At 39.0% G+C, this 19,243-nt stretch overlaps 3 protein-coding genes across 6 annotated transcripts in view; all 3 read right to left on the bottom strand.

Moving 5' to 3' along the window:
- Nucleotides 1–122: 122 nt before the first annotated feature.
- stra6l (STRA6-like) lies at nt 123–6,954 on the bottom strand. Of its 4 annotated transcripts, none has more exons than XM_061275277.1 (19): nt 6,859–6,954; nt 6,082–6,439; nt 5,790–5,862; nt 4,899–4,999; nt 4,379–4,509; nt 4,170–4,290; nt 4,051–4,096; nt 3,837–3,962; nt 3,602–3,675; nt 3,333–3,495; nt 3,101–3,251; nt 2,782–2,857; nt 2,625–2,706; nt 2,498–2,546; nt 2,292–2,409; nt 1,797–1,916; nt 1,402–1,565; nt 1,135–1,278; nt 123–1,043 (listed from the first exon to the last, which is right to left on the bottom strand). In XM_061275277.1, the coding sequence occupies exons 2-19, from the start codon at nt 6,084–6,086 to the stop codon at nt 793–795; spliced, it is 1,995 nt and encodes a 664-aa protein (XP_061131261.1). In that variant the 5' UTR covers nt 6,087–6,439; nt 6,859–6,954; the 3' UTR covers nt 123–792. The 4 variants fall into 4 exon arrangements, with proteins under 4 accessions (XP_061131261.1, XP_061131262.1, XP_061131259.1 ...); XM_061275278.1 differs by having other exon boundaries at nt 4,899–4,966; XM_061275275.1 differs by having other exon boundaries at nt 6,093–6,439.
- A 368-nt stretch (nt 6,955–7,322) lies between these two features.
- spink4 (serine peptidase inhibitor, Kazal type 4) lies at nt 7,323–11,083 on the bottom strand. Its single transcript, XM_061273820.1, has 8 exons — nt 10,740–11,083; nt 9,960–9,988; nt 9,593–9,705; nt 9,256–9,296; nt 8,946–9,020; nt 8,344–8,369; nt 7,948–8,057; nt 7,323–7,459 (listed from the first exon to the last, which is right to left on the bottom strand). The coding sequence occupies exons 1-8, from the start codon at nt 10,831–10,833 to the stop codon at nt 7,405–7,407; spliced, it is 543 nt and encodes a 180-aa protein (XP_061129804.1). The 5' UTR covers nt 10,834–11,083; the 3' UTR covers nt 7,323–7,404.
- A 135-nt stretch (nt 11,084–11,218) lies between these two features.
- The window catches only part of LOC133150944 (phospholipid-transporting ATPase ABCA1-like), a 28,666-nt gene continuing 20,641 nt past the window's right edge, over nt 11,219–19,243 (bottom strand). The window contains exons 27-49 of the mRNA XM_061273583.1: nt 19,097–19,201; nt 18,821–18,969; nt 18,358–18,482; nt 18,139–18,237; nt 17,811–18,000; nt 17,642–17,736; nt 17,513–17,545; nt 17,326–17,431; nt 17,134–17,208; nt 16,877–17,046; nt 16,606–16,783; nt 16,176–16,291; nt 15,895–16,039; nt 15,683–15,806; nt 15,442–15,571; nt 15,135–15,318; nt 14,884–14,990; nt 14,634–14,775; nt 14,334–14,468; nt 14,148–14,251; nt 13,954–14,046; nt 13,307–13,550; nt 11,219–13,226 (exon numbers count right to left, since the gene is read on the bottom strand). Coding sequence (XP_061129567.1) covers nt 13,083–13,226; nt 13,307–13,550; nt 13,954–14,046; nt 14,148–14,251; nt 14,334–14,468; nt 14,634–14,775; nt 14,884–14,990; nt 15,135–15,318; nt 15,442–15,571; nt 15,683–15,806; nt 15,895–16,039; nt 16,176–16,291; nt 16,606–16,783; nt 16,877–17,046; nt 17,134–17,208; nt 17,326–17,431; nt 17,513–17,545; nt 17,642–17,736; nt 17,811–18,000; nt 18,139–18,237; nt 18,358–18,482; nt 18,821–18,969; nt 19,097–19,201 — 2,993 coding nt within the window. The 3' untranslated portion in view covers nt 11,219–13,082. The remainder of the gene's footprint in view (nt 13,227–13,306; nt 13,551–13,953; nt 14,047–14,147; nt 14,252–14,333; nt 14,469–14,633; nt 14,776–14,883; nt 14,991–15,134; nt 15,319–15,441; nt 15,572–15,682; nt 15,807–15,894; nt 16,040–16,175; nt 16,292–16,605; nt 16,784–16,876; nt 17,047–17,133; nt 17,209–17,325; nt 17,432–17,512; nt 17,546–17,641; nt 17,737–17,810; nt 18,001–18,138; nt 18,238–18,357; nt 18,483–18,820; nt 18,970–19,096; nt 19,202–19,243) is intronic.

Here is a 19,243-nt window from a genome sequence, read left to right as displayed (position 1 = left end):
AGAAATCAGACGTGTGTGCGCTAATTAGGTTCACGTCAAACTTCAAAACCCCTCAATTTGATTACCATATATGTATTTATCTGCTTCAGTTAAATAAAAATAAATAAAAAATAACACGCACAGGCTGAAGAATTCAGTTTATAAAAGTTAATGGGTTCAGGGAAAATAAACAAAACATATAAGACATTAAAAACCTGTCACAGCCCCACCAAATTGTTCACTTTTATACTCATAACCACAATGCACTGCGTGTGCTATATTGATAAAACAAGGGAAAATATGGACAGATTTATGCACTAAAATGCAACAGTCCCATAATGACCTGTTCAGCAATGAATTAAGTTATATCTTTAACTTCACACTTTTTCTTTATGACTTTCTTTCAGGCCTCTCACCCAGCAAGCAACAGTTAGGGGTCAAACATTTGTCTTTTGTGATGTCTTTGCTGCTGTGAAGAGTTGTATATAACCTCAGTTATTGGCAGAAAGTCATGGAATAAAGAGGTGTTCCTCCCTTCTGCCACATTTTAAAATTTTGGGCATTACTCAATCTTGATGATAGAACAGATACTTAACTCTTCTGTTAAAAAATACCACAGGAGTTCAGCAAACCTGGACAAATAAATGTGCATGGATTTATTTAGAAATAATTTTAAGAAGATGAAACTCTACCATAATTACAAACTAAAGTGTAAACAAAGTGCAATTCAATTTTTATCAACTTATCAAATCACAAGTGCATTTTGATAAGACCTCCAATCAGTCAGAAAATATGTATCAGTGTGTATGTAAGTTATGCATGCTCGTAGTCCGGCGTTTGTGTCTCAGTGCTCACTGCTAAGTGCACCGACGCTGCCTTGTTCCTTTGTGTTTGTGAAGCCATGACCCAAGCTTGCAATATTGTGTCCGATTGAAGCGAAGAAGACACATCCAAAACCCCCAAAGAAGAGAGATGCTGCTTCCTGTGCAGAATGAGATGGGGGTTCCTCAAGAGGGTGTATGACAATGTCCAACGTCTCCTGGCTCGACTGTTTACAGAATACTCTGGAAAGCAGAACAAAAATATGAGCGACAAGAAAAACCACATCAGCAGAATATGATTTCTTGCAGTTCCTGTTGAATGCAGTTTACAAACCAGATGGTGTGTTGTTTAATGTGGAGTATGTCGGCAGTCTATGTTTGTCCAGGGTGGTGGAGACAAGCAGCTGGCAGAAGCACACCATAACTGGACTGTTATGATAGTGGTCAGCAAAGATCATCCCAATCCATGTACTATAACCTGGGAAATGCACCAATGGTTAGATTTGCACACAGTTCTTTGCAGAGAAATGCACTAAAAATACAATTTGGTCCCCTTTAAATTGTCTTAAGTGATTCAAGCATCATATAGTATTAAAATCACCCGCATCCATGGTTTCATAGCCTCGCTGCATTATTGTGCGGTCGATGCGGGACACCAGCCATGTTCCCAGCACAATGCTGATCAGCAGTCTCATGATGCAGTTGCTTATGCCCATGATCACGTTATAGAAAAAAAAAAAGTAGTTGAAGCAGTGGAATGCTTTTCTGAAGGCAAAAAAGAAGGGACAACATTCATATTTTAGGTGATTCATATTCCCATGTTTCATTACATGTAGATATTGTAGTTGAGATATATTCAATGCTGATTTCAGCAATTGACACATACATGACAAATTCCAGATGTCAGGTTGACAACCACGACCAATATTTCGAGTCCTTGTACTTTTTACATCTTCTCTCATATTATATTTGCTATATTAAAATATCTATACCCACCTATTATTGAGAGCCAGAGGTTTTTGTTTATCATCCGGAGAAATTTTGTCCTGGAGAAAGAAAATCTGTACCAAAGCTATCTGGAGGATCACCATGGCTACCACCAGACCGATGGTCAGACTAAAAGAAGAGGAACGCAAAGAAAAGAGTAAATGTTCTCATATTGATGATGCAGTGGATATAAGTCTACACACCCGTGATCAAATATGAGGTTTTTATGACTTAAAAAAATGAGACATGTATAAATCCTTTTTGAAACTATTAACTAGGATGCGGTTATGCTCATCCAGTGAAATTCTAACTCATATTAACATGCAGACGTGCTGTATATACAATACCTCCAATTAACCTCAACTATAGTCCAGATGTACTAGTAGGCTTTTTCTTCCTAGCAGAAGCCTGAAAGTTAACACTGACATTTGATTTTGAACTGTTTGTACTGCCATTCATGTCAACTCAATATCCACTGGAGCACACATATATGTAAATGCTTACATTAGGATGCCCAGGTTGGACAGCATGGTCAGGGCTTGTCCATGTTGAATTGGAATAATAATCACATACACCACCAAGAGTGCAACCAGGAAGTGAACAAAGTGGACGAGCACATAACCTGCAATATATAAATTTAAAAAACTAATGCTAAAAATGATATATTTATGTGATTTAAAATAATAATAATAATTTTAATGAAATCTTACCCCAGAGCGTAAAAGCAATTTGCCATCCAGAGTAGCGTGCGATGGAGGCCTGCCCAAAATCCAGATTTTTTTTTACAATTTTTAAAGTTGTACAGTAAATGTCATGTGTGTGTTGTGTCACACTCACCACACTGACGGCAGACTTTGGCTTGAGAAATTTCTCTGGGAGAAAACCTCTCTCACCCCTCCAAAGTCTCTTTAAATGCTTCCTGTGGAAACGACACATTATTATGAGAACATCTCAGAGTTTGCGCTGATTAATTGCATTTTCTAGATCCACTTACCGGTAACATACCATTACATGGAACGTGTAAGCAACTGAATTGAGACTAGCAAAAATGGTGGTCGCCAACCAAGTCTCTAGAATGAAAGAAATTAATAGATTGATTTTAACTTGTATCTACATTAGGTTTTGACAGTCTGTAATTTTTTTCTGCTATATTTTAGCCAGACTCAGGAACACAAAAGTTATTAGCGATTTTATTTGTTATCGCCTTCATCGTCTTTTTGTGTGTTAGTAGTAGTTTCCAATTCACTAAATGAATCAAAAATGTATACAATTACATATACAAACAAGACATGGAGGTCATGCTGCCACCTCACTTTTGGCCACGTTGATGAATTCTTCCAGTTGTGGAATCATTGCTTCCAAAGCTTCATTCTGATTACAGGACGCCAAGTCTTTGAGTGTGTTCTTCCACCCGACTACTTGGTCAAAAGCGATATTGCTGAAACTGTAGTCAGCCAGCGTCATCTAAAAGCAAGAACAGATGGCATGCACCATTTAATACCAACTACTTTTGGAATTAAGCATGAAATAGTTTGTGCTCATTACCGTATATAGACCTATGAGGGATATGATGGCAGTGCCAATGATTCTGTTTGGGAACTTGAAGTGTGGATCCCACTCATACACTCTGCTCTGAAACCAGCTTAGGGCCTTGCTGCAACAGTCACTAAAACCATCTTCAAGTGTAGTTTGAGTTAAACTTGCGTCACTAGAAATAATAAAAATCAAACAAATGACACAAATGGTGATGAGATACCTGCATTTCTATTTCAATTTGTAACAGTCCACCCATTCCACTCTGTATTGTATTTTACCTGTGTGTACTTTTCTTCCTCAGAAGTCTCTTAACATGCTGCACTTGATGTTGCTGAGTCAGTTCATCCGAGTCCTGGTGGCATATCAATCTTAACACTCACTTTTTTTTCATTGTAAACACGCATTTAAATCTAATGTAAAAAAAAACAAGTTGTAAAAAACAGTGGGAAAAAATAAAAAGCAAATTTCAAATCTCAATGATTACTCTAGGAGTTCTGATTTATATACTCTGACCTCGTGTTCCAGCTGCAGATGAATTCGAACAACTTTCGCCAGCATGTAGACAAATCGTCCCAAAAGAAAAATGAGAGAGAGGATACAAGGCCACTGGATAATTATCTTCTGGTATTTCCCCAAAATCTTTGACAAAACACATGTTTCCTGGCATCAAAAGCAAATACAAACAGGTGGGCACAGCACTCACCTAGGAGCAGTAGTACCCACTTACCTTGCCATCTGGACATGTGAATGTGTCCCACACTGTAATGATAAGCCTGGAGACAATCAAATAGACATAGTAATTTGGCATCACGTTTGCCCATACATGCACTCTGAATGAATATTTACCAACACAAAGAGTAGAGAATTCCGAGCACAGCTCCAGCTGCTCTGGAGGGTGTTGACAGACAGGCAAAGAAAGGTAAGTTCACAAGCCCCACCTCCAAAGCTCCAACTAGGTAAACTACAGCTGAGGAAGACCAATTAGTTTATGAGTGTACAAGAGAACATATCTTGTTGGTATTTAAAAAAAAAAAAGAATAATAATAATTCAGTACCTCTGGCCCAGGGTGGGACACTAAAAGGAATGTAATGTTCCGAGAAGAGCAGCAGGACGCTGTAGGACACCGCGCCAAAGGCGAACCCGTATGACCAGCGATTGCTCAGGCTGCCTATGGTATCCAGAGGTCTACCAGGGACATGAAGACTCATCACCCATCAGGCACACATGGGTTGGAATAAACATTTGAGTTGTGTATTTCATAATAAACATTGGACAAGTGTCCAATACCAAGGGATCAATTTGTTCCTGAATCTTCTTGCAGTGGCTCCCTGAAATAACCTTATTGCTATTATTACAGACAAGATTTGTCTCTCCATTGTTTGTTGATTAATTTATTCATCGGATTAAACAAAGGTTCAAAAACAGGACAAATGTTTAATTTATAGTGCAGAAAATGCACAAACATAAATTAAGATAAATAGCTTGAAGTACGAACATCTTGCTCTATTTGAGTGACAATAGTTTCTAAGGAATTCTTTGCGAAGGTTTTTATTTTTTCTCTGTGATTGACTTACACCACAATGCCAAAACGCCTTTGCAGGAAAGGAAGTCTGTGGTCAATCGCCAATGTTTTGGCTCTTTTCTGAAAGAATGACAGCACCAAGGTAATCAGCACCTGAAAGACAACAAAAGCTAACAATTGCAAAACTACTAATTGTGATCTACAACTGAGTTAATATTTAATGAGATGCTGTTATGTAGTACTTAAAAAAAAAGACACTAACTACCATGATTTTATTTTTTAACCAGAGGACAATGAATTCATCCGTATTTGCTCTACTGAAGTTTAAAAAAACAGCATATAGAAATACTGTAATCTTAGGTAAAAACTTCAATGCACTTGATACATTCTCCCTTCAAGTAAAGTAAAATATACACAGCAAAAAAAATTGAATCCTCAGACTCCTTTTGCTGGACATATATTTGGCTACTTGTTGCTTTTTAGGAGTCAATCATAATCACTCAAGTGGCCAAAAAAAACAACAACTGCATTTTGAATGGGAAATTGGCTGGAGAAAGATTTCGCAGGAACGGGACGTCAGACAGACACACACTTGGTAAGTCGTCTGTATTAATTAGAATGTGAAAAACAGCACAATCTTCTGTATCATGTGGTGCACTTCAACCCCGTGACTGAATGAGTTATTTCTGACACAGATTTCTCCCAAACTCGTGGATGAATGAGTAAGAGAAGAGTCCAGTGTACATCCCTTGCAATGAAGTACCTGCTCATTCTATCTCAGCAGTGTTGCTGTCGTGCTTTTACTAAACGTATTAATTAAACAAACTGTGAAAGTTTATGAGATTGTAAAAAAATCAGTTTGTGGGCACGCTGCTGACTTATAAATAAACACAATTCAACAGTCGAGTTTTCAAGTTCTTGTTTAAAAGGAGGGACGACTTACAGCGGGGATAAGTGTGAGATGCAGAAAGAGGTCAATCGATATTCCATTGTGACAGTCCTGAATTATGGCGTTCCTGTGGGAAAAACGTGAGAACTTTTTTTATTTTGGAGATGTATAAAGGTTGTTTGCATCGGCAAAGAACCATGCTGCAACAAAATGTTGTTTTTTAATACCTCGACCTGCTCACGTACTGAACAAAATGGGTAGTAAACACACCAAACTGTCAAAGCAACTGTCAAAGGCCCTAAACTTGGCCCTAAAGTATGGTTGAAGTAAACAAAAGTCAACTCACAACATACTTACACATGCTCCAATTGTTCGGTAATCATTGTTAGATTATCCATCGGCTGTCAAAAAGTCCTCAGCACGTCTGATGAGCATGACTGTGTGGAGAGCCATCACTTCCCTATTTCCTGGTTTCACTCATGTGACTCAATCATTTGAACTTTGACCTCAGATTCACCCTTCTCTCATGCACTCCTCCCTTTTCCCTTTCCAGTTGTCATTAATCCTCTCTCTCGCTCTCTCTTTTTTAATTCATGAATGAATTGTTTATTTTGTGAACAAATACTGCTGATATTTACTTTCAACGCGTCCTATCAGGAGATCAAGCCCCATTATGGGCAGTTCAAACGGGTGTCCTTATTGCCCTGTGGAGAGAAAAGATCATCTTGAACTTTTCTTAGATCCATCTTAAATCAGCTAGTATAAATACAATGGGCAGAGTAGTAATGCACAGTTAAACAGCTCAAACGTTTTATGACTTGATTTTGTTTCCCAATGGAGAAGTGCAAAGATTACAAGATACACTCGCGGTATTTGTTGTTAATTCCTATTGTTTATCTAGTAAATATAAATGACCATGAGCTACATCCTTATCTGTTCCAAAACAAACAAGAAAAAAGCTACGCGTTACGTATTTCTGCAGAAATACAAGCATAGTAGTTTCTATTCTGACCACCAAGCGACGCTACTACTTTCCAGATAGATTTTCCAGAAACAAACGGTGCAAAATAAAAAACAACAGTAAATCAATCAATTCATCCATCCACTATTCTGTTTTATTTACCTGCAACCACACAGATGAACAGAAGTCCTGCAAAAAGAAGTCTCCTCGACATGATGAATGACAATGTCACGCCGTCAGTGCTGTATTTATCAATGTCAGATTAATGTCTAATCTATGTCAATACAGAAGAAGCACACTCGTAAACAAAACACGCACACAAAACTATTTAAGCCCTTGTAAACCATGGGTCGTTTATTACATACTGTCATTTCTGTTATTTTGATTTCACTGCAAATGAAGAATTTCGTTGCTCATACTAGATTGGTGCTTTGAGATAACATTAATTCATTTTGTAACCACACTTGCAATTCATATCTTAAATCATCTTTTGCATTTGAAATGCAAATTTTTTCAATCCGTTAAAATTGTTGTAATGTGTACTTTGAAAGAAATACACTCTTTGGATCAATATTGTAATACTGAGTTTCCCTACAAAGATGGTCAACCCTAGTGCCAAATAACAACGATTAACACATTTCTGGAAATACCTTTATTCATGAAAGGGTTTTACTGTGAATACAACAGTTCCACTGATGAAATTCACTTTCAGGGAGTTACGCAGGCTCCCTTATAGGCAATCCAAACATTTCTCCCTACTTGCCTGTGGAAAGAAAATAGATAATATGTGAATTATTTCACTTTGATTAGCAAATGGTTTTATTTCATCTTGTGCAAATCAGCTAGGGTAATATAAGTACTAGGTCATTTAAAAGTTCAAAAGTAACATGACGGAGGAAATTTCTTGAACTGTGTTAATGCAGATGGGGAAAATGACTCAAACTTCTTCTAACTTTATTATTTTTTGGGAGAAATGCAAACCTGAAAAAATACTCATGAAATTCTCAAACTATTTCTTCCATAATAATTATTTAATTATGGCCATAAGCAACATTCCTGATCTGTTCCGAAAAAAAAAACAAGAGTACTCTTGCTCTTTGCGAGGCTGCTATCGGCCAATCAGAGTTCCGAACTGCAGTTGTAGTTGTTTCTATTTTAACCACCAGAATACACAATACCAGACCCCATGTGTGAATTTGCTGTGTGTGTAAGTTTGCATGTGGGTGCATGAGAGTAGTGTGAACTACTCACTTGTTGTGTTCACAGAGAACACACACATTGGAGTAAGTAGTTTCATCTGCACCACACACAGGGCTGTAAATCTTGGTGCAAAAACGAATTGGCCCATCTGGACACATTGGCTGACAAAGAGCAAAAAAATAAATAAATGAATGAATAAATACATTTAGATTTTTGCCAAGAATAAGCAATGGGGCCTTAAAGTTCACAGTCAATGTGCAATAATTATACATTTGTCTTAGTTTGAATGAACTCATTATCACGCATCATACTGATATTGATTAATCGAGCTCATGCGAGCTAAATTAAGCAAAGAGAATAAAACTACTTGTTACTCACAACATTCTATATCACTTCTTTCACACAGAGAAGCTGATAGCAAATGCAAATATTTATGGTAACACTCACGTTCAAATAGGGGCGTGCCTCTGTGTCTGTGAAAGCGGAAATTGTTTATAAAAGTGAGTTCAATTTTCATACTACACCTTCATTACACAAAACAAAGGAACATGAGAAATATATTTGACTTGCATTATAAAGATGGAAGGAACTACCAAGGAACTACTCGTGTATCTTTATTAATACACTGTAGAAGAACGTTGGTATACATAATGTTTAAAAAAAACAACATACTATGACACAGTAATTATCATGGCTAAATAGCATCACATTCAGAGCAAGGGTTTAAGCAATTAAAATCGTGGATATTTAAAAACAAAATCCACTAGCGCTGATGGAGGACCTCACAGAAGGGACCATGTATTTCCCAAACAGATGCTATTTTAGATATTGACAAAACATGTGAAAATCCACATACAGTAATTGCAAGTAATTTCTTATTGAAATAAGTTGAGAAAAATATTTTTTTTTTTGGGAGGGGGGGGGGGGTTATTAATCGCCCCTTAATTTCAAATAAAGCTGCAACCAGACTGCAAGTAAACGGATGTCTACTGTAATATTTTAGTTGAGTGTATAAAAACATGCTAAATTAAATATTCATTTTTGTATACCTGCAACCACACAGATGAGCAGAAGTCCCACAAGAAGAAGTCTCCCAATCATGATGAATGCTGGTGAATGACTAACTCACAATGACAATGTCACACTGTCAAGTGCAGTGAATTTATTGCAGTCAGATCACTGAAAATCAATACCAACACACAAAAAAAGCTAACTCAGACAGTAAACATGGACACAAAAACCAGTTAACTAGTTGTAGACCATGGATTGTATTTGTAGATTTCTTTATTTATTTAATATTCCTTCTGATTGAAACATTGCTGCTGATTTTATCTACTTGCTGAACAGCTGATCAGAAGCAGGCTTCATTGTGAGTAATCAAAACATCCAATTTTGTTGTCCTGTGGGGAGAAAATCAAGTACTTCAAACATTGCTTGAATTCCTTGTGGATTTTATTTCATTGTGTACAAATTCTACATGATTGAACAATGGGACAAAGTAGGCTACTGTGAGTCACATCCTTATCTCTCACAAAACAAAAAAAGTGTAATGTTGTGTGGAGGGTCGTTTTTCACCAATCACAGTTCTAAATTAGGAATGTTGTTGAAGTTTCATGCCTGTGAACACATTCTGCTTTCTGAAAGACTAGTGTGAGTGTTTTGTCTGTTGTATTTGTGTGTTTACTTGTGTTCTTACCTTCTGTGGACACAAAGGGTACACTCATTTGCGTAGGTGTTTCCATCGCTACCACAAACAGGGGCATAGTTCATGGGGCATGCCAAAAAGTCTTCAGGGCCAGGACAAAATGGCTGCAGAATAACACGTACAATTTGTAACTTTTGTGGCGCTAAGTAAAGAACTACTGCACTATTTAATTTTTTTACGTTGCAGTTGTAGATAATTGCAGAGCGTAAATTGCAACCACAATAATAAATAATAAGTGAATACCTTACTGATATTGTCGCTCAAAAAAAGTACTATCAGTTCAAGAACGTATATGTTTCTTACCAACACGAGCCTAACAAATTTGTATAGAATATGTGTGCAATAAAAGGTACGTCACCATCCTTGGGGTTGCTGCATTCTGTGCATCTATGAAGAATGTGGAAACATCATTTCAGTCTTCACACAAATACATCATCCTATACTTTGGGTTATGAACATTAAAACATGAGCTTGAACTGGTAGTCATGTCAAGCTCTATCTTTGTTGCGGAAGAGCATAGTTAACGTTTGACCAGAGTTTATCAGTGTAGCATGTTTACTGCTACGATTGTCATTTCAACCACCGCATTTAACGCTTTCGACCCGGTTCCTTGTTCGGCTATTTTGGATTAATTTGAATCTTTTTCCTTGAGGTTTTTAGAAGGTGTGGTTGATTGTACAGATTAAGACATCTTGCTCCCCTTATTACTCTGTACCACTTTATTTTTAAAGGAGGTCCTCTTGAATATTAGGTCAGCCTTGCGGTGTAGTCCTCCAAAAGATTAAACATACTGTGGGGCATTATAAAACATGTTTTCAATCTCCAGCTTTCAACTCATCTTGAGACTTTGTACTGTTTTAGTGTTTACTTTTTCATGTAGGTATTAAGTTAATGTTTTAATTGTCTTATGTTTGCATTTTGCCTGCAACTGTGGTTGTTTTTAAAGTGGCTCATAAATTGAGTCGAGTTAAAACTTGTTACATACTGTATATTAAACATATTTGAATGAGCAAATATAATAGGAAATGATTTGTAGCATACTATATATTTTAGAGAACCAGTCCTTGCGTACCTTAATTGATACAGTACATACGTCACACACAAACATAAACTTTTACAATATAGAAATAGTAAATACCTGCAGCCACACAGATGAACAGGAGTCCAAATAACAAAACTTTCCCAGTCATGATGAATGGTGATCGATGAAGAACTGAATTACACTGACACATCAGGTTTGTGATTTTACTGGAAGTATTATCGAACGTGGGAACACTGCAGATGTAAATGAATGCCAGGCAAAATCTATTTAACCCCTTCTAGCCCTATGTGTGTGTGTGTGTGCGTGCGCGTATAAATATATACACACACACTAACATACACATGTACGTATGTATCACCAGTATTTTTTGACTAGTGTGTTCTCGTGAGTAATTGTACATATTCAATTATAAGTTTAAAAAATATAGGCTAATATAGGTTTAAAATAATTAGCATGCGACACAGTTTAATCCCCCAACCCTCCATACCTCACCCTCCCCAAAAAGTCAACTAAAGCTTTTTTTTTCCCAAAATGTATCAACTTTATTTTGATAGTTTAGTTAACACAACAGGCAACAGACTCAAACAGCTGTTGTTTAATACTTGAAAAAATGTAAACGAATAGTAATATTGAGCCAAAGAGGAGGAAATCACTTTACCACTATCTCTTGATTTCACCGAGAGCAATTGGACATTTCTCAGTCAAAGCACACCTTGCCAAAATCACCTTTAAAAATAAAGATTGGATGCGGTCGTGCAGCACTTTTCTTTTGGGATGCACGGTTCAATGTCTTTTAGCCTTCCTAAGGGTCCACAACATGCTTTCTAATAATTACAGAGTTGTTAGGAAACACTTTGCAAGATTTTACTGAACATTCAGCACCACTTATCTATCTCAACCGTGCATCTATTTGGTCAGAGCACTAATTAAATCGCAGTGGTCCCCGATTGTGGCAGCACAATTAATATTAAGAGTTTGGCAACTTTTCACCGTACAGTAGTAACGTGTTGTAGTTTGTTTTTAGTTGACCTAATGGAAAAATGATGTGACATCAAAGCACAGCTTTAAATTGTACAAAACAGTTGCCTTGTCAGTATTCTGCTGGTTGATACATCATATTGAACTCAATTTGGCACGGAACTGTTTTGTCATTTTTGTGTGAACATCACAAGACCTCAACTGTACATAACATTGACCATCTTTAGTTCCATCACAAGGAAAGCAGAAGTACAACTGACATCAAGCATAAGTATGAGTGCTACCTTTCAAATGTAACCTCCTTAGCCTACTAATCCTCTTCTTCATTTAGAGCCTTCGTGTTCATGATGTTCAAAAAAATCTACAAAGAACGAAGCAGTCTGCAAGCTTCACCACATTCACAATATAGTGACGTAATTCCACTAGAGTGTGTCCAGGCGGTGGAAAGCATGCATCTCTCATCTCTTTTAACATCTTCTTGTTCATCCACTTCCAGTTTTCACTTAAGAAAGTCCAAGATGGTGGGGGTGAGTGAAAAGATGGCATTACAGCTGTACACCATGTACAGATATCAAGAAACAACATTTTGTTTTGTTCTTTGGAAAGGGAAGGACTGTTTTTTTTTTCTCCTTTTTGTGCTTTGTCAAATGAGCTTATACGTCCCTTTCCAGTCTCTATATGTGGATGGTTTTGTTAATGGAGTGCTCACATTAGATCCCATTTCACAATAGGCACCGTGATGAACTAAAAGTCATGACATGAGGAACAAAAAAAAAAAAAAATGACAATGTTATCAATCAACTGTTATTCAAAGAGAAGAACAGCAAAATTGCAAATTGAATTAGGAAAAGTGTCACAAATTTTGTGTTCCTCCCTTGAAATGTATTGGACTGTTTGAGCCACATGACGCTTTATAAAAACTGCTCCTGGTAACGAAGAGATTTGACCTTGAAAAGGGATTTAAGTCTTTAAAATCCTTTTGCAGTTGGCAGTGAATGATTGGAACATTCTTTTCCACCTTCCCCAAAGTAGATTGTTATACCTTTTGGAATGGGCTTTCTATTAGACTTCTTGTGACAGAGTAGCACGGCTACTTTCCCAGTCAAACATGTCAAGTCAAGCCTGACGCCGCCGCTTCAAGTGTTCGTCGTGAAGGAGAAGCACCAGTCTCCAACCCTCACAAAAGTATCTTCTCGTCTTAAATATAGAGATTTCTTGCATTGATTTGCATTGAGTTCAGTGTTTCATAATACCCGCAGTCTATGCCTCAGAATATCTTTAGAGGCTGTGCGCTTAACAGCAGGTCCACTGAGACGTAATAAAAAAAAAAAAAAGACTACAAATGACAACAAAATAAAGTGAACTTATACTGTCTCCCGCTTCTGTTTTTGTGGCGCAGATCATGGCCGGGGTCAGAGTCGAGAGTGACAAACAGCGACACCCACTGGTGATATGCTGGAATCAGACACAGCTCTCCCTGGTTTTGCTGTCCATGAGGAAAGAGTTGAACTGGGAAATGTTCACGACCACCGCATCTCGTTTGCTCAGGTGGAGGTCTTTCAAGTGGTCCTCGTCACTTTGGTCCTTGGCAAAATTTACAAACACCTTAGCGGGAGGAAGAGAAAGGAAGATTAGATGATCTGTTAGACTTACTGTTTATATATACACACGAGTTTTGGCATTACTTGGTCTAGTGTGGTCTGAGAGACAGAGTAGTCCTCTATTCTGAGTGCCTCCTTGTTGGTGGCCAGCAGGGAGAAGATGCGTGCAAGGGAGGTGAGGGAGGAGGGCAGTTGATACTGAAGCATGTTGCGATGCTTCTCCTTCAGTGTACTGCCAGGAAGTTCCCGTTCGATGAACTCCGTCACCGGTCTGAGGTCAGGATCAGGTCCGGCCACCCTCAGGATGATGGTGTAGCCATCTCCAAACCTGAGGGGAAGGACAAACAAGTTTTATTGTCATGTTCATGTGCAGCCGAAATTGACACGACATCACAGTGAATAGTATTTGGCAACATTAACTCCCTCACTTTATATCACCAGTGATTGGACAAATGCCACATTTAAAAACATGGTAATGAGAGTACTAGTAGATCTCTCTCAAGGCTGTAACATTTGTCACAAATGTGCCAATTTTTTCAGCAGAAAAATGAGAAAATATTTATTTGAAATTCAGAATCCATAAGTATATTAAAATCTGATTGTAGTGTGTGGACATGCTTCAGTGTGTGTATTCTCAACAACATGTAATTATGGTCTTCTTGGTAGAATAATTTCTTATGAAAACCTAACCTTCTTGACCAAGGTCATAAGGTCGGTGCAGTGATTCCTACCTGTTCTTCAGATGCTGCACACTCCCCAGACAGCGGAACCTGCCATTGACCATGATGGCCATCCTGGTGCAAAGTGCTTCACACTCCTCCATGCTGTTAAAAAAAAAAAAGGCCACCAGATCAAATTATGTATGTTTGTGGAAAATACAGGACATCAATTACTCAGCTGGTGACTTCAGTTTTTAAATTCTAACCTGTGGGAGGTCAGAACGACAGATCGACCCTCTTTGATAATGCTCAGTATGGCGTTCCAAAGGGCACGCCGTGCTTTCGGGTCCATCCCTGTTGTGGGCTCATCCTGTTAAATATTAATATGATGTGAATCCCTTTCATTAAGGAACATCGAGGGTGACTCATGATTGTGTCCATTTTCCTCTTACCAGGAATACAACAGGTGGTCCTCCTATGAGAGCGATGGCGGTCGACAGTTTCCTCATGTTGCCTCCGCTGTAGCTACCTGCTGATTTGTCAACATACTTGACCAAACCCAACTTGCGAATGCCCCACTCTGCCACCTGGTGGAGAGAAGCATACATCAGCCTTTTCCCCCCGCCATGTCTAAACTAACAATGTCTGTAGCAATAACAAATGTATCATGGGTTATTTGTCTTGATGGGCCAAGGTGCTCTCCAAATGCTTATTTTGGTTTGGTGTATGTGTGTTGTGTGCGTATTACTGACCTCACACACTTCCTTCTCAGGAACACCCCTGAGAATGGCATAGAACTCAAGGTGCTCTCGTCCCGTCAGCAGGTCATTGATGGCATCAAACTGCGGACAGTAGCCCATGTTCTGATGGACCTCATCTATTTCTGTTGTAACACTAGAGTGAAGCACACAAACACAAGGAAAAAAAAGAGCAAACATTTTCAGCTAAAAGTTCGAATGCCACTGAAATTACAAAGTACTTTAAGCGTTACACGTGTCGTACCTCTTGCCTGCCAGGTAGGCCTCTCCACTGGTAACCACTGAATCGCCTGTTAGCATTTTGAACGTACTGGTTTTTCCAGCTCCGTTGACTCCCAGTAAACCAAAACACTAAAACACAAAGAATCAAGCATTCACGTATCATTTCTATTCCATTAGAAACCAGATCAGGATTCCACTGTGGTGAGCTCGATGGCCTAATCTAAATGTGTCTATAGTCAAGAATGTTGAAAGAGTAAGAAATGTATTCCCTACCTCGCCTGGTGGAATGCCAACGCACAGACGGTCCACTGCGGGCTTCTGTTTCCGTTTATAAATCTTAGTCAGCTGACGAAGCTCCAAAATATCACTCTGTCCTGCACCGCTGAGGATTCTTTGCCTTTCTCTGGCCACATCTTCATCTTCTTCTCCGATTGGCTTCAGGTGACTGGATGAGGACCTGCAAAGACAACGTGTAGAGTTGAGGTCACACTCATTAAGGTATCAGAGAGACAAGAATTAGTCCCATTGTGAATGCTTAAAAATGTCAAAGAACACGGATAAATTCTTTCCATGCACACACCTGGCCTTGATACAGAAACGATACTGGATGAGGATGGTGATGCAGAAGAAGATGACTCCCTCAATGGCCATTGCAAACAGGTTCTTTCCCACCATGTCCCAGGCCAGAGGGGAGCGGAAACGGTTTTCCCCTAAACGCCCAAAAACATCTCGTCAGAACCCACAAAAACATTTTCATGGTCCATATTAAAAGTGGTACGAACTAGTTTAATCTTTCTGCCAGGCCACTCCTCTCCGCTTACCGAATCTTTCCAAAGCATCAGCCATTGCTTGATTCTTCACCATGTCGATCAAACCTCGTCCCAGACAGAAGTGAGGGAAGATGAGGAATACGTTCTTCAGGATGTCATTGATGCCACCTATCTCCTGAAGGGATCCAAACATTCTCTCTCAATTATCATAGTTTGCTGTAACAAATGGCCACGAAATCCAAATGAGAGAAGTTGTTATTTACATTGCCTCCAAACAGCTCCAGCACAAACGTGGACACGCTGCCGTTTATTCCTATCAGTATGTTGACACTGGTCAGAACCACGTAAGCTGTGCTGGGTATCTTAAAGAAGAATGAGGCCGGGTACATGAGAGGTGTGATGGACCACCTGGGAAAAAAAGAAAAGCCACTTTTAAACACTATTTACGTGTGCAAGGCTTGTTTCAAGCACATACAAATGACACAAATACACGATAGACATATTTAAAATCGATATTACATAACAATATTACACTCCAACTTACCCATACAGCAGCAGCAGCAGGGCTAACACAGGCAAGTTTGTGGAGGAGACATAAGCATCTTGTTGGAAGCAGATGAAAATGATGATCACCAGCGTGGCAGGTACGATGTAGTTACACTGCAAGAAGAGGACGAAAAAATAAATAAAAGAATATTTGAGTAAGCTGCAAACCATTTTGAGCATCGTAGATGTAAGCTGCAACTATTTTGAGCATCATGGATCTTGTGTGGTTTGCATGGCACATATTAGCTAGCCTGTGGCATGAACTAGCAGTAAATCATTTATCCTAACCCAAACAGATAAACGAGATTTCCAAAAGAAATGTCATTCATGCAGGTATTTCGTTTACAATAAGTAAGGCAGCTTTCTAAGGTCACATCATTCACAAGTAACCCTCCTATCACAAAACAGATTGGAGAAGAATGTCCTACCATGTCCCAGACAAAGTTGGCCAGCCAGTAGAGGAAAGGTTGCACTCCACTGATAAACTGCAAGTGTTTGGCCTTGTTCACCCTCTCCTGGATGAGAAAGACGACAAAGCTGGCAGGTACAAAGGACATGGCGAAGATCACGCAGATGGACACCAGCACATCCACCGATGTGGTCATTCTGACAAAATAAATAACAAATGAAAAAGAAAGTCATGATTAAGTTTTCTTGAAATTATGTTTTTTTTTCCAGGGGTTGTTTGAGTTTACTTACAGGGCAACTTGTGACAGCTGCTCCTTGGTGAGGTTGAGGGGATGATTGTATGCCGTGATAGCAAACTTGGCGGGGTCCTGGCCAGCTGGCAGACTTGCTCGAAGGATGCCATTGTTCATCACGTTTAGAAAAGAGCCAATACTGTGCCAGCCCTTGTTGTTGAACCAGATCTGTCAACAAATGGGACATCATGCCAGTTGTTGTCAAGTTGTACATTTTCAGACACTCTTTTTTTATGCATGTGAGCATGCACTAACCTTGACATTATTATTGGTGTCTAATCCTTGAACGAAGCTGGAGAGACTGCGAAAGAAACGATCTGCTGCGGTTCCCTAGATGGTTGGTGAAGAAGACAGACTTTGAGATATGGTCTTTAGGTTTTCCGTATCTTAAACAATTTCTTACGCCCATTTTGTTTTCAAAGAGTGAACAATTCTGACATTCCTTACCCTTTCGAGACGGAAGCGCCTACGCAATTGAGCAATTGCCTCATCGATGTCGTCTATCTGGGCTGGAGACTGAGAGCCCTTGGCGCCAAGCGAGAAGCCACCATATCTGTGCACAGATAAATTCTTTTAATACCAGAGACAACCCAGATTCAAGCTCTCAAGAGGGATTGAATGTCAGCTAAAATACCTAAACTCGTTGACCCAGATCTTGTTCTTCAGGCTAGGAGGTGATAGAAACAAAAAAGAAATTGATGACCACTGTGGGGGAAAATGACTTAAAAAGCCAAATAATATGGGAACAATAATTAAATGTCACCTTTTGCCAATAATTTGAGCGTAGGTCTTCACCAGATAATCGGACACATTTCTGCCTGTCAAATTCTGAAGAGTGTTGGTGTCACTGAGCTTCATCTGAAAATAAAGACGTCAAAATGGTTAGGTTACAGTTTAAGTAGGTAACCTGGACATTATTTGGCTTTACTAACTTGTGGAGGTGGAAGGCCTCCTGCACCAGCTGGACATTCAGGCAGCATCCTTTTGCGCCCCTCGCAACTGCATTCGCACAGGGGTGATGGATCCTCCATGGACCAGTTGCCGTTGTCGAACATGTCCTTCACGCTTTGAGGTACTTCTGGAATCAACCATTCATTCTCCACGCCGGCGCATGAAGTGTCCCTGCAGCATACAGAGATATTGATACACATTCATTTACAAAGTCAAAATAAAATGGATGATCACTAAATCTATTGCTAATAATGAACATGTTTTGTTTTGAATCCACACAATTGATTGTTTGTTTCTATTATGACTCACAAAAGGGATTCTCCTTCCACGCAGCGTGTCGTAAATCCCGATTTGTCTGTCAAAGCTCCAAGTAGTTTGTTGGCATGAGGGTCCTCAGGTATGTCATTACTATAAAGGCACACAAATAAGTTGAATTTATTGTGTGTTTGTTATTCCGTTGAATGAGAGGGATGACATCAAATGTGTTTCCAAGCAGTTCTTTTCATAATGGCTGGTCGATAAACATACCTGACAAAGCTAAACTGCTCTCCATACATGCTGGGATGCAGAGCCAGGCTGGGGTACTTTCCAAATGGTGGAACTATTAAACTGAACACCAGCGCAATACACACAAACACAGCGGGTAGGACAATCTAGTGGAAAAAAAAAAAGAGAATAGCATTTTTTTTTAAATGAAAATTAAAACAATATAACTTGGAAGAGAATGACAAATGTGGACAAAAGTACTGAGACACACCTCTTAATCAATCGCTGATTGGGCTGAAAACCTTAGTTTCATTTAAATCATGATTCTTCATTTTACATTAACACTAAGGACAATTATTTGCATTTAACTTTAAGGTAACTGTTTTAAAACACCCAAGTTTGTTCTGTCGTATGTAACTGCAAAGGAGAAACCAACTCTAGATATCCCAATGCATTTGCCCATCTAATCCATTTGTTTATTAAAAAAAAAAAAAGCTTGACATACCTGTGCGAAAAAGCCTTTCCTGGAACGTCGAGCATAGAGGAATCTTTTCCAGAGTAGTGCCACAAACTGCTGCCGCTTCAGACTCCAGCCTTTCACCTGGAATGAGCCTTTACCATCACTGCCACTAAGCCAGTCTGTCTCACGGGACTCTGTAGACACACACCACAAACGTGCGCAAGCATTCAAAGCTTGATTATTTATCACTACATAATTTAATTACATTTTTGCATTTAGGAATGGCAACAAAGACTTTCAGTAATTCCACCACTGGCTCACCTTCAGAGTCATTGAAATCAAAGTCATCTTCAGTGAAGGGCTTCAAGCAGCTCTGATGGTCTCCAAATGCATGACGGCGACGTGTCCTTGTCGGCACTACCCCATCTGCAAACATGTTAGGGCATGTTTGTTACGTTTCCTTCGGCA

The sequence above is a fragment of the Syngnathus typhle genome, linkage group LG3 (assembly GCF_033458585.1).
Source record: "Syngnathus typhle isolate RoL2023-S1 ecotype Sweden linkage group LG3, RoL_Styp_1.0, whole genome shotgun sequence".
In the NCBI taxonomy this organism is placed as follows: Eukaryota; Metazoa; Chordata; class Actinopteri; order Syngnathiformes; family Syngnathidae; genus Syngnathus; species Syngnathus typhle.
The sequence above is the reverse complement of the archived record's forward strand: the minus strand, read 5'-3'. Positions and strand labels throughout refer to the sequence as shown.

Coding starts and splice junctions, on each gene's coding strand:
- stra6l (XM_061275275.1), bottom strand. CDS start 6,133: ATGGATAATCTAACAATGATTACCGAACAATTGGAGCATGT. Junction 4,291..4,378: donor TGTCCCACCCTGGGCCAGAG/GTACTGAATTAT, acceptor GGTCTTCCTCAG/CTGTAGTTTACCTAGTTGGA. Junction 3,963..4,050: donor TCACATGTCCAGATGGCAAG/GTAAGTGGGTAC, acceptor GTTTTGTCAAAG/ATTTTGGGGAAATACCAGAA.
- spink4 (XM_061273820.1), bottom strand. CDS start 10,833: ATGTGTCAGTGTAATTCAGTTCTTCATCGATCACCATTCATCATGACT. Junction 8,370..8,945: donor GCTCATCTGTGTGGTTGCAG/GTATACAAAAAT, acceptor CCGCTTTCACAG/ACACAGAGGCACGCCCCTAT. Junction 7,460..7,947: donor GTTCTCTGTGAACACAACAA/GTGAGTAGTTCA, acceptor TTCTTTCCACAG/GCAAGTAGGGAGAAATGTTT.